The sequence below is a fragment of the Grampus griseus genome (genome assembly GCF_964374135.1).
Source record: "Grampus griseus genome assembly, chromosome: 20".
Classification (NCBI taxonomy): domain Eukaryota; kingdom Metazoa; phylum Chordata; class Mammalia; order Artiodactyla; family Delphinidae; genus Grampus; species Grampus griseus.
The window spans coordinates 13,711,415-13,724,654 of record NC_139014.1 but is presented as its reverse complement, the minus strand read 5'-3'; the positions used below and the strand labels follow the sequence as shown (position 1 = coordinate 13,724,654).

General features: G+C 42.9%; 2 protein-coding genes across 13 annotated transcripts in view; one reads left to right on the top strand and one right to left on the bottom strand.

The window, feature by feature from the left end:
• Positions 1-1,243: 1,243 nt before the first annotated feature.
• LOC309838434 (UPF0450 protein C17orf58) lies at positions 1,244-6,270 on the top strand. Of its 2 annotated transcripts, none has more exons than XM_082679496.1 (4): positions 1,244-1,371; positions 3,655-4,191; positions 4,442-4,633; positions 5,296-6,270. In XM_082679496.1, exons 1-4 carry the CDS (start codon positions 1,296-1,298, stop codon positions 5,484-5,486), a joined length of 996 nt encoding a protein of 331 aa, XP_082535622.1. In that variant the 5' UTR covers positions 1,244-1,295; the 3' UTR covers positions 5,487-6,270. The 2 variants fall into 2 exon arrangements, with proteins under 2 accessions (XP_082535622.1, XP_082535623.1); XM_082679497.1 differs by having other exon boundaries at positions 4,439-4,633.
• Positions 6,271-10,468: 4,198 nt separating this feature from the next.
• BPTF (bromodomain PHD finger transcription factor) overlaps positions 10,469-13,240 on the bottom strand; it is a gene marked incomplete at its 5' end in the record, with an annotated part of 139,257 nt that continues 136,485 nt past the window's right edge. For 10 of the 11 annotated variants that reach the window (XM_082678170.1, XM_082678175.1, XM_082678180.1 and 7 more), the window contains one exon: positions 10,469-11,366. In XM_082678170.1, the coding sequence (XP_082534296.1) occupies positions 11,330-11,366 (37 nt within the window). In that variant the 3' untranslated portion in view covers positions 10,469-11,329. Of the gene's footprint in view, positions 11,367-11,815; positions 12,234-13,240 lie in introns of those variants that run through there. The other variant, XM_082678171.1, reaches the window with a different exon arrangement.

Below are 13,240 nucleotides of genomic sequence, written 5' to 3'. Positions count from 1 at the left end.
ACTGGTTCTTTCCCAAAATATAACAAATGTTTTTCTGTGCCTAGGCTGCCTATTCGCAGTTCCTCCAAAAGAACTTGACCATGATGGATTCCAGCCCTCTCACCAACCAGTTGTTTTCCTTCTAGCTTTCCAGTGTCTTTCTTGAAAACATGATGCCCCCCCCGCCCCAAAACTGATCGGTCCACTAGCACTATTATCTTTGAGACATAAGATATTAGTGCAGCAAAAGTTTGTTCTTTCTTTTAGCAGTTGCATCTCACTGTTGGCTCATGTGCTTCAGATAAAAATGCCTTCATCTCAATGCATTTCCCCTTCCTTCTGGATTTGAAGCTGTTGAAATGAGATACATGTCGGTAAGACTGTGGGTTTACTATGGTGAGCTTACTTCCCCCTTTGGTGAATGCTGTTTCTGTTCAGTCTGAGGGACAGTGTCCTTAGCTCAGGACAAATATACAGAGACATTTCAAGAATTCAGACCTAAGTAGTGAATGAGTTTTTCTTAGAAAGAAAAAAAATCCACCTTTCTTGAGGAAATGAGCCATCATTAGAGAGCTGGGAAGGATTTTTACTTTTTTATTCTCTAGCTCCTGGTGGGTAAAAGGCACTCGCCTGGGCTTAATGAATCTAGCCAACCTGCTACCAATTTCAACTGCGGACAGGGGGAGGGAAAAGAAAAGCTATTTTACTGAGGCTTTTTTCCTTTCTGATTCTAGAATATAAATATTGTATATATAGTAAAACAGTGTAACCAGACCTAGGATGTAGTGACTTGGTTCCTCTCAGAATCCCTGAGACAATCTGGGATGAATTTTCTGTCATCTGGAATCTCCTCCTTTCCACAAGCCCAAACTGTCTTAAGCTCTAATTTGCCTATTTGTTGTTGACTTAATCTAGACAAATCTCCCTATCACTCACACTCCCCCACCCTGTCCCTCAGCCCCTCAACATCCTTCTTCTCTCCACTGGTCACCCCACCCTCTCCTCCACCCAACCCCGGCCTGCAAACCCATACGGGTTTAAAGTGTAGGTTTTGATGCTTTCATTGCCCACAGATCGCAGGACAGACGTTCCCAGGGACAACTTTGAGAGGCCACGTGCTCATCCCCCTAAGGAGGTGGGAGAAATCCCTGCAGCTCGGTTTTGTTCCAATGGTCTGTTCAGTGAGTGATTCCCGTTTCCCCAAAGGCTGCCCCTCATTAGCATGAACGGGGGTGGGGGGGTGGAGAAGGGGTGGGGGGAGAGAAAGAGCAAAAGCCCAGGCTCAGTTTTAGAGCCTGGGAACCGTGTCTACAAACATGACAGCTAGAGCTTTCTGGCTCCTCTGTTTGATCGTTGGATCATCTCCCGAAGCCCCAGTGGCGGAGAGAAAAGGTAAGATCGATGAAACGCTGAGCCCTGGGAGAGGGGCTGGGATCCGGGGGCGAGCTGGGGAGAGGGCGCGATGAAGGGCGGGACGAGAAAGGGGTCAGGGCTTGCCAGAGAGGAGATTCCAGGTCCGTGTTCCTGTTCGAAAGGAGCAAAATGTGTCCCCAAGATTGTGTGTGTCTTGGCAGCCTTTATCGGAATGAAGCCAGTTGTTCAGCTACTGAAATGATCTCGAGCGAGCCGGGCAGGCTGGAGAAACTTTGCATGTTAAGTAGTTGCTCCATCACAGAGGAGGGAAAGTGTCAAAAGGGGTCGTGGCGCGCCTTTCGGGAGCCGTGCGGGCCGGGCTCGCGGGACGCGGCGGGCGGCGGGCGCCCGGAGGAGCGCGGGGTCCGCCCAGCGCCCGGGTCCCCGTCCCGCCGGCGATCCGAGGAGCTGGGTGCGCCCCGCAGGGGCTGGGAGCGGAGGGAGCCGAAATCGTACCTTTCTCCCCTCTCCCTGCAGCCGCAACCAATGGCCTTGGGACACCTGAGTCTTTAAAACACACACACACACACACACACACAATTTCATGCCTGAGATGAAAATTACTGAGGGAATGAAGAAATAAGAGGTTCTCTGCGGGGAGGTGTTTTTGTCTGGCTTTTATTTGGATGTTCTGTTTGATTCACTATCTCTGGGAAAAATAGCTTCCGCACCTTACAGGGTAATTTACTTTGGGTTATTTTTCCACATGGAAATGGAATGACTTCAGTGGCATTTAACCCAAATATCAGACAATCTTTCCCATGACAACAGATGGTGATATCAATGGGGAAGCAGTTGTGAGGTCAACAGTTGACAGTCAGGAATTGGATATCCACCAGAACTTTATTCAGCTGTGTATGGGCAACCTTGAACATAATGAGCCAGAATCAACCTCTCTGCAAAAACATGAACTATAACCAGCTATTATTGCTGGGTGAAAGCTGATTTTAAAGGAGACTGTCAATTTGGCAAGATAAATCACTTCAAATGAAGTGTTGCAAGAACTGCAAATGGGCAGACCAAGCTCTTCGATGCCAGAGAGAAATGCTGAAAACCAGCCGTTAAAATAATAGGGGAAAAAAAAAAAAAAAAGATGGGCTCTTGTGCCCGTCTGGAGGGCACTGGGACCCAGGCAAACGGGGAGGTGATATTGTGTAACTGGGCATGGAAACTGGCCCAGCTTCTAAGCTTGCTGAAGTTTGCTCACCAACCTGCCTGCAGAGCTGGGGAAAATCACTAACAATTTCAAAAATTTGTTTTCATGCCATTTGCCATTTAGGAGCTTTTCCTCCACCATGGGAAGCGGTGGGGGTCGGGCAGGGTAAGCGATGCGGGTGCTTTTACACTTAACCAGGGGCCTCTGCGCCCAGCCACGCTTTAAACCTCCTTCTAAGCTGTGGTTTACTACTAAGTGGTGTCCAAGAAGCCAGATAAAAATCCACTCACAGATGCTCGACTCTGCACAGACCAAGATGACAGTGTAAACACGGATGGGAAAACCAAATAGTTCTGTTGTCAGGGGCGCTTAAACAATTAGGAGAACCTGTAATAGGAGACCTTTCCCCCTGGGGTTTGCTCTTGGTACTTTCTCAACACACTGTACATAGCAAAAAGGCGGATGTTTACATATATATTAAAGAAAGGGCAAAAGAGTTTGTTATTTAACCAAAGTTGTCAGTTATCTTTAGTCCTAGAACAAATAGGTGGTTGTAATTTGAAAAGCTATTGATTTGCAAAGCTTCCTTAACAAAATGAAATGTTCCCATGTGGTGAGAAAAATATTCTTAGTTGCCCTCATTCTTAGAGGGCAAGACCCTCATCTCCGTCTTCTTGGGGCCTAGGAAACCTGTGCTCACCACAAGCCGGGGCGCCTTCCTCTTCCCCCTCCCGTTCTCTTTCCTTCACTTCCATGTCTGCTGCCCTCTCCACGTCGCCTCTCGCAGGTGTACGCTACGTTTACATTGTCCCCCATCTCCTCTCCCCTCCCAGAGCCATTTCTTCTTCCCCCCTGTCGGCCTCTCCTCCCCTCCACAGCCTCATCTCTACCCGCCTTCCCTCCTCTCTCAGCCTCCCCGGCCTCCCCTCCCCTCCCCGCCTCTCGGCCTCCCTCCCCTCTCTTCTCTGCCTCTCCCATTCCCCCCACCCCCGTCCCCTTCCCTCCCCTCTCAGTCTCCCCTTTCCCCACCCCTCCCTCTCCTCTCAGCCTCCCCGGCCTCTCCTACCCTGACGGCCTCCCCGGCCTCTCCTCTTCTCTCCCTACAGCCTCGCCGCCCCACAACCGGAAGCCCGACCCCGGCGGCGGCCCGAGTGCGGAGACGCCTGGGCCCCGGCCGCAGCCGGTCCCCGAGACTCCGCGGCGGCCGCGCGCAGCCGAGGCCGCTCCCCGCGCCTGGTCCGACCTGCGGCGCCGGAAGCCCCAGCCGGCCGCCGAGAACCGGGCCGGCTTCCGGGAGGCCGCGCGCGCGCCCGCCGGCCCGCCGAGCCCGCGCCTCTCGCAGGCCGAGAACCGTGCGTCGCCGCGCCGCGTGCCCGCGCTGGAGGACTCCCCGCGGCGCGCGCGCGCCCGGGCCCTGCGCCTCCCGGCCGCGCGGCCTTCCACGCGCGCCGCCGAGGCCCCCGCCGGTCCCGCCCACCCCAACCGGCCGCGCGCCGCCGCGCCGCCCCCGGGACCCGCGCCCGCGCCGCCGCCGCGCCTCAGCCCCCAGCGGAGGGAGGATGCGGAGCTCGGCGCCGAGCCCTGCGCGCGCGCCTGCAGGGCGGACTTGGACGAGCGCGAGTCCTACTGCGCCAGCGAGTTCGGTGAGCCCCGCCCGCAGCTCCTCCCGGGCCCGGGCGGCCGAGCCCAGGCCGCGGGGCGAGCCTTTCCGAGCCGAGAGCGCCGGGCTGTGCATCGGGACCCTTAAACCAAACCCTAGAGAAACCCACCCACTCGGTCCTGCAGGCCCCAGAGCCGTGTGGACTATTTCGTGATTTGTTAGAAACGCACTGGGGAGAGAAAGAGGATGTGAGTGCTATGCATTTCTCCAAACTCTTTGTTTTTTGAAAGCAGCAGTCAACGGAATCGTGCATGATGTGGACGTCCTCGGTACAGGGATCCGGCTGGTGACTCTGCTGGTGGACCGGGACGGGCTGTACAAGATGAACCGCCTGTACATCACTCCGGACGGGTTTTTCTTCCGAGTCCACATATTAGCCCTAGACTCCTCTAGTTGCAATAAGCCATGCCCAGAATTTAAACCTGGTATTAAAACTGATCTAAGTGATCATTTTATATATGTTCTTTATGTCACCATTGTAACTTTGACATGCCACAGCCCGGTCTCTATCGGTTACCCCAGTACCTTTTTTTTGGGGGGGGGGCTATTCTAAAATGAATAGAATTTAGAAGACAGGTATTATTTCGGCCACTCTGTGATTTAAATTCCATCAGCGCCTCCGGTTAAAGATGGGAACTGAGTGGATTGGCACAAAGCAAACACTCAATATTTGTTGACAAGTGGAGTGAATGACGAAACGCCGTTGCCAGACAGGATGCCTAAGGGGCTTTTTAAACTGAGTTTAGAGACGTCTTTTGCTGGGCGTGTGTGTTTGGGGCGGGCGGGTAATGCCCACTCCCACGTCTTTCTAGAGATGTGCTCTGTAAAATCCTGCTGGCACTGTTGTGATTAGGACCTTTGTTTCTAGTGCTGGCTGTTTACAGGCTGAGTAATCTGATTATCTTATAAAGGTCACTAGGCTATTTCCACCTGCTGTCTGAGGTTTAAATGTCTGAGATTCAACATGTGCAGCAAGATAAGAGATTCAAGCTTAGGCATTTCTTAAAAGCCTTACATTTTCTTATTGTTACGTGGTATTTGAAAGATAACTATGAATTTATATTTTGGCTTTTTTTTTTTTTTTCAGGCAGCAGGTATATTGTGATGGGCCACATCTACCATAAGAGAAGGCAGCTACCTACAGCTCTGCTTCAGGTTCTGAGAGGGCGCCTCCGACCAGGAGATGGACTTCTCAGGAGCAGCAGCAGCTATGTGAAAAGATTTAACCGGAAAAGGGATGGGCAAGTGCAAGGGGCAATTCACACCCAGTGCATTTGAAACATACCAGCCTGGCGTTTCTGGATCCTAAGAGACTTGGAATTCAGCAGCAAGACGGGAAAGGCCTATCATTAAGCAATCGGATTTTCCTTTAGAACAGGGCACACAGCTCCTTTAGGAACTAGTTGCAAAGTGCCAACTCTCATCTTCAAGTTGTCACTTTTTTACAACATGCTTCTTAAATGGTTATGCTTCTGAGCTCTGTGGTGAAGTTATTCAACTGGTGTGCCAGTTACTCACACAAGCTCAGATAATTGACCTGTCCAGATAACAGATCACTGCTTCATGTTGATTATTTTTAATTATTTTAATTTAAATACATTCTTCAGTAGAAATAGTTCACAAAAACATTTCCTTGATTTTAAATATACAATTTTGAATAGTTTATATCATGTATCAAACCAAATTTTATACTAAAACCATCACATTTTAAATTCTGTACATAACAGTAAGTGCACTAGTCAGACGTATGAAATGTCATTTAGATCACATTTAGATCAAACACTAAAGTCAGAGCCCGAGACAAGTATTAAAGTTTTACATTTAGAGTACTGAAGGGCTTATTCAAGCAAACAAATGTTTGTTCAAACAAGTGTTCCTGATGTACCAAAATATAAGATACAGTTTATTTTCATGCCTCCCTGCTTCTAAAATCCTATGTTTTGTGCCATACTGGCAGCTATCCCAATACCAAACATATTCTGGGTGTATCTGATGTCATTTTTCTATTAAGACCAAGTATCATGTTTGTGTTTGTAAAGCAGTAAATCTTTCTGTGAAATCAGATCTTGGATGCACCTGGTTTTTTCAGCCTCACTGAGCCCCCAAAAGGTTTGGGAAAAAGCATTTCTCAAACTTACGCCAAAAACCCTGGAACCAATATTTAATGACGGTTTGCAAGCACGTGAATTTTAAACGTTTCCCAGTTGGCTTGAAAAAGATTTAATCACGAACTGAATTTATTATTGATTTTATACCTCAGCCCACAAAGACATTAACAATTTTTTTTCAGAAGACCAAGCTGTGCTTTAATTTGAAACGCTGTGAATAGAGACACTGATAATCCATGGTTGAAGATTACTGCGCAGAACTCCACTGAAGAAACAAAAACAGTCCATTTGGTCTCAGATGAGATTCACTCTGGAGCTCAGGATGTGTCATTAGTCTGTAATGGCACAGTCTTTAAAGGCCTCACAGAAGCACTGTATACACACAGGATGTCAGGACAGCACAGAGAGACTGTAAGACGTAACAACTGATTGTGACGGGAGATACTGTTACCTTATTTGTCCCAAACGGGGCAAAGAGGTAAAATAAAAGTTGAGAGGTTCTGACTATGCCGTGGTAAAGCACTAACTGAGGGATTTTTTAGAGTATTTGCCAAGAATGAGTTGTGCCCAAGCTTATTAAAAATTATCTTAGAATTGCTTCTTGGGAATCCACTGCATTACTACACAAACCATTGGCAGTAGATTAGAGTATGCAGTGAATGAAGAGCTTCTGTGTTAGTTTTCTTTAGGATAAAAATTAACGAAGACAGAAGTAGCACCGGTCACAAAAACCAAAGCCGAATTTGTAAAAGTCAAATGGCTAAGTGGTGATCCTGAGTAACATGGTGGGGAAAATTACAAAATGGCCAAATAGATAAATTATTAGTTGGATGGTCAGATGTTAGAGCATAAAGAGAAGTGTTATAAATAGCTCTGGTTTAAAAGATAGAAAAAAAATCACTTTGATATAAGCCTGAGGGTTAGGGTTTGATTAGATTGCTTTGATAATACTCAGTTTCTGAGATGTTTTGGAATCACACAAAAAGTGCCAAAACTGTGATCTGTGTGATACTTGGAGGTCACACGGATAGTATGTACACTTTGGCAAACACAAGCAGGCCAGTTTCTTAGAAACGTTGTTAAACTTCAGGCCATCATTCAAGACCAGCTTTGCAATGAAAGATGAGCGAGGCTCGGGGACTTCCCTGGCGGTCCAGTGGTTAAGACTCCGTGAACTCCCACTGGAGGGGGTTCTGGTTCAATCCCTGGTCGGGGAACTAAGATCCTGCATTCCAAGAGGCACCGCCAAAAAAAAAAAAAAAAAAAAAGATAGTGATTGAGGCTCAAATGAGGTAGAACAGTGGTGCATATGGGGATATATGCACGGGAGGCGGTGCACAACAGACTGGGAATTCCAGGTTAGGCAAAAAAGTTTAAGGAGAATCTTCTCAATATTCAGTCAGTACCTTCGGTACAATCTTTTAATTTTATGGAAAAATTTAATTCCCAAATTCACTGTAGTTCTGAATCCTTTTCTCCTGTTGATATACTTTCCTTAGCACATGGTTTGTGTTCCAAAGACTAAAGGATCACGGGCACAATAAAATACCCTGTTGCCTTCAAGAGGAGCTCAACACATCCCTCCTTCCATCAAGCTGTTGGAACTCAAGCAGAAAAAAGTGTTTTTCTTTTGGTAGGGAAAGGTCTATAAAACATACATTTTTTTTTGTACTAGCTTTTAACTGTCTTTGAGAGGTATCACTTAGCACTGTTTATGTTTCTCTTAAAATCATTTTTAAGGTTGATCAAACACAGGTATATGCAAACACCTAAAAACTGACCCACTACCTACAAATGAGTAACTTCAATTTTGGGTACAGGACTTTATCATTTAAAAAATACAGCACTTATTTCCTTTAGTTGAATTTGGTCCAAACTAGATCAAGCAGGGTGTTATCTAGGAAATGTCTTTTTCGGTATCTTGTTCCAAGTATCCAGAAGTACTTCAGAATATTTCAGTTTATTAAAAATCCTTCCCCCAAGACATCACTTTGCTCACGAGAGATCACCATTCTCATTTTACGGACAAGAAATCTGACACTTGTGGGTAATGGCCTCAGTCGTGAGGCTAAGTGTGTAGATTTAAAAGGTCACCACACTGGCTCTTTAGTATCAGAAACACACAAAGATGCAGGGAGTTTGCCTAACAAATGAACAGAAATAGGGAAAGAACTTTTATTTGCAGATTCCAGGAAGGTAGATTACAAACAGCAGCAAATCTCAGAGTCTCTTAATAACACTCCAGGCCACTTGAAATATAAAAAGGTAATTGTTTTACTTTAGAAAATATCTCTGAAAGTTCACAATTTTTAAAAACTACTGCAGGACATTAACTAAAGTGCAAATCCTGCAGAATTTGGGTAGGAGAAAAAAGCCTTACCAATATTATGAAAATACGTTTTATGAAATGGTTTCAAGGATTGTGAACCTGGCAGATGAAATATAACAAGCATTGAAAATACTTTTAGCAAAGGAAATCTGTTGATGCAAATTAAACATATATACAAGCCCAAAGACTGTGTAGAAAAATCAAAACAGTATAACAAATGTGCATTCTACTACTTGGATTATTGAAAGCAAAATAGCTGTAATATGTATATTTTACTGAGTAGCAGAAGCTTGTCAAATACTCGTAGAAAAGCAGCTTTTGAAACTCAGTATAAGAATGCATGTTTTTCCAAAAATTACTTTTGAAACACTAAAGCTCTGTAGTTGATAAAACCATAAAATGTCTATGTATTTATATGGTGATAGAAACTGCAAAAGGCTTTATACTATTAAATACATATATGAAATTAACATATTCCTGGCCTGAGGATTCCCACAAAATTTACCTTTTTTGTACAATCTGGCAATGCCAACATCTACAGAAAATATGTTAACCAACCAACCACTGTTTCATTAGAAACCGCACCAAATCCAATGTCAAAAACATTACTTTATTTTTCTAGGATGAAATGTCCTATTACGTACAAAAAGAACTGCTGTTTAAATTTGCCACAATCTCTTAAAAACATAGCAATCTATTGCCTACAGGTAGGAAAGTTCTTGCTGCAACAAGTTTTAAATGATTAAGCCCATCTATATCTATATATATATATATGAATAAATAGTACAGAAATACTGTGACATGATGAGATGCAGAATAATTTTATAATTCATTAAAATGTAGGATTCTTGCATCAGCACAGTGCATACAATATGTAACATTTTTTAAAAGTTAAAGGACAAAATAACCTATATTTGACTACTTCCATGTTAGTATTTTAAGCAAAAACTGTTTCCATGTTTTCAATATTGAGCAATTAGTCTCTTTAGTTTGTAAGCATAAGTTTAAGTGATATTTTTATGTACAAAAAGGAATGGGCTTCATTAGATAAAATTAACCCAGAATAACTTGTACACCTGAGCCTGTAAGAAGAAAGAACTGGGAACTGTTAGCAACGTCTTTCTTTTAAGAAACTACGGTCCGGGAAAGGTTTTGCATAGCAGGGTGATATTAAACAGAAAGAAACTTTTAAAAAACAATAATGGGATAAATTCCAGAACTTGGTAGGACAAAGCTAATACGAATTAGTGCAAAATCTAGTAACATTTTTGCAAAGCTGCATAAACCAACTATGGCAGATCTCACAGAAGCTATTATTACAATGAAGAAATACAACATGTAAGATTAGAACACTGAAAGGAAAAACATGCAAAATACGCCTTCCTCTGCTGCTTCCATTTTTTTCCCCTACCGCTTACACTACTTCTTCTTATGTGGGAAAAAAACCCAAAAAAACTCAACCAAACAAACAAATACAAAAAGGATGAAGTCATTTTAAAAAATGCCCTTCATAAAATACAAGCAGTGGCCTGTAACTGATAATTTGCCCGGTATCATATAACGTACAGATGAAGGCGATGTGTATTTTGTCACATTACCTTTTTATTAGTCCGATCAATTGATGCAACAGGATTAGCACCCCTGAATATTTTTCTTCGATGTGATGACAGTGGGCTGGGAATTATAAAATGAAGGACCACTACTACCCTGGAGAAATCCAGGTACAATCAGATCCTTCTGCCTTTTATTTATTTACCTTGCAGCCCTCCCTTTCCCCTCAATGGCTTACAGAGAATCATTAGCGCACATTCAAAGACACCGTCTGTGGGAGAAAAATTATCTCCATTTATTTTGTTTCATATACATCCATAATTGAATTTTAATACAAAAAGAAAAAAAATTAGAATCTGACAAATGTTTACAAACAAGATACCTTCAAATAGATTTTACTCATTTTAACCTGGTGCAGAGTAAATGACAAATTGTACTGTTATATTCAAGGCAACAGAGTCTGTAGTCCAGGACCACTAGCCCAACCTTTATGCAAGCTTAATTTTTATCTACTATGAACAATAAACTCATTGTTGATTCCCAGTTGTGTGTGTGTGCACATGTGTACATAGCAGCTCCTTTCATAGAAAGAAAAGACATCTAGAGGTCGTCTTGTACTTTTACCTACAGGAATCATGATAAGATACAGAATGGATTACATGTAACCGGGCTGGATTTTATAAGAAAAAATAATTAGCTGACAAATGAGGGCAGCAATAAAAAAGCGTCTTTTTTGCAACAATAAATAAATACAGTTGAAAGTTTTCTGTGAGACTCTAAACCAGCTTCTTCACTGAAGAGCAGACGTGGCATTTCCATGGAGTTACACTTGACCCCATATTATCTTTTTTTCTTTCTTTCTTTCTTTTTTTTTTCTTCAATAAAGTTTTCCCGCTTCTGCCACAATAGTAAAACCATTTGATCTTGACAAGATAATGGTGTCGTTGACTTTGCTTTTCCCTTGTCCGTTGGACAAAATTGGCCAAGAATATAATTGGACTGTTATGACCAATAAAAACGAAGTTTAGGTCAAGTCTTGTCAGGATAACCTGACTAAAAACATCTGGCTCCTTAATTTAAAACAGTTCAACCAGATTCTTGCTGTGTTTTATGTTAGGTTAACACGCTGAACTTTAAGAAGCTGTAGACTGCAGTTTGTTGTTATGAGACCTACAGAATACAGAAAAAAGGGAACAATTAAGCACCCTTCATTTTTGAAAACAGTGATGCTTTATGCGGATGCCAAGGTCAGTCTGTCTGGGGAAAGCAGCCATGTTCTTTCATTCACCCTTGGCAAGCAAATATATGAGAACAAGTAAGAAATTTTTACCCTATAAAATTAAAAATTTTCATTGTACACTAAACGTGGTAATTCATTGGAAAAAGCCAATATTAAAAAAAAGAAATATAAATATATATACATATATATATATATATATATCCAATACAACATTTTTAGCCAAAGGAACAAATAGAGACATTTACAGAAGCATTACCATTGTGGTAGAAGGTGTGTGTGTGTGTGTGTGTGTGTGTGTGTGTGTGTGTGTGTGTGTGTGTGTGTGTGTGTGTGTGTGTGTGTGTGTGTGTGTGTGTGTGTGTGTACGTACGCACGCATTTATTTACATTGAGTTGGGGAATATGAAGGAAAAAAATATTAAAAGGAGAAAAATAACAGTATTAAAATCACATTTTTCTATTAAATTTCAGAAAGTGTCCTTTCTCGTTTCACAGTTTTATTAACAACTTTTGTTAGTAAACCAAGTTCCTGTACAGTTATCACGTATGTTCTATTGCAACAGTGTATATAAATACAGTCTTCTCGGAGTTTACAATTCTTAAATACATTGTTCAACATGGCTGCTAGAATAAATTGTTTACTACTATACAGCTTTTTTTAAACATTAAAAAATTATATTAACTCATCTGAACTCTGGGGGGCAATTTTGAATTAGGTAATCAAGTGGTACAATAAAAGAGTGACCCCAACATCCAGTTCTGATTCCAGTTAAAAATTCAGACTAAAGATATCACAATCTGTAAGAAAAGAAAGAACATGGATGATATAAATGATGAATTATAACAAAGAACAGTTATGAAAATAATGCTGGAGATCACAAATTAAAAATGGGGAAAGTACGGCAAAGGAAACCCTGGAAATCCATAAAAAATAGTATTTCAGTGACTGGCTACATATATGTTTCATTCTGCCCTAAATCTGGAAATCAACAAAAATCCCCTAATATCTCTTCACATATCATTTTATTTACATCAGCAGACTTGAGCAAACTTCTCAGTTGGCTCCCATGTTCTTTAATAAAAATTACATAAGCCAGAATATAATAAAAAGCTACATGAAACCACCAAATGGCAAGCTCTCCCGAGCGGCCCCTTCACCATGCAGACCCCGCCTCTGGGCCTCCTCTCCTTCCCCCAGTCCCTTGGTTTTGCAGCAGGCCCACCTCAGCAGCTGCCGCCACCATCCCCCTCTGCGTCCTGCCTGCAAGCCTGGCAGCAGGGTGGGATTCAAATCCCCCAGCTTCCACTTCCACCAAAGGCTAAAGCCTTTTCAGCTGAAAGCAGCAGTTCTAGAAATTTAACTGGAGTAATGACTACACGAGGCACGAAGCAGGAAGCAAAAGAGCACAGAGGGCTTGTACGAAGCTGTGGTCCTCGGTCCTATCTTCACTCACCCTGAAAACCAGGCTCTCCAGGATGAGTTACCTGGAACTTTCAGTTCTTAGGTAGGTAGATTTCTTACACTGCTATTTCTTATTTTATCAACTTTATATTGTTTAAATCCTGCTATGGCAAACGAGAACTGAGCTCGTGGAACCATTTTCCCTCCTCCCTTCTTGAGTACAAGTTCTATTTCTCCGTAATTTAAAATTAAATCTTTCCATGCTTTGTCTGCAGACATTCCAAAAGTTGAAAATCAATGTACTGTTTACATGACTATGTAAATATTCTTCTCTGTAGCACCTAATCTTTTCCTAGGAGGGCATTCTTAGTAACCTATACAACTTTTTGCCTTTCATGGAGTT

Excerpts from the sequence above, each read along its gene's own strand:
- LOC309838434 (XM_082679497.1), top strand. The coding sequence starts at position 1,296 with ATGACAGCTAGAGCTTTCTGGCTCCTCTGTTTGATCGTTGGATCATCT. Across the intron at positions 1,372-3,654 it reads CCCAGTGGCGGAGAGAAAAG|CCTCGCCGCCCCACAACCGG; the intron begins GTAAGATCGATG and ends CTCTCCCTACAG. Across the intron at positions 4,192-4,438 it reads CTACTGCGCCAGCGAGTTCG|CAGCAGTCAACGGAATCGTG; the intron begins GTGAGCCCCGCC and ends GTTTTTTGAAAG.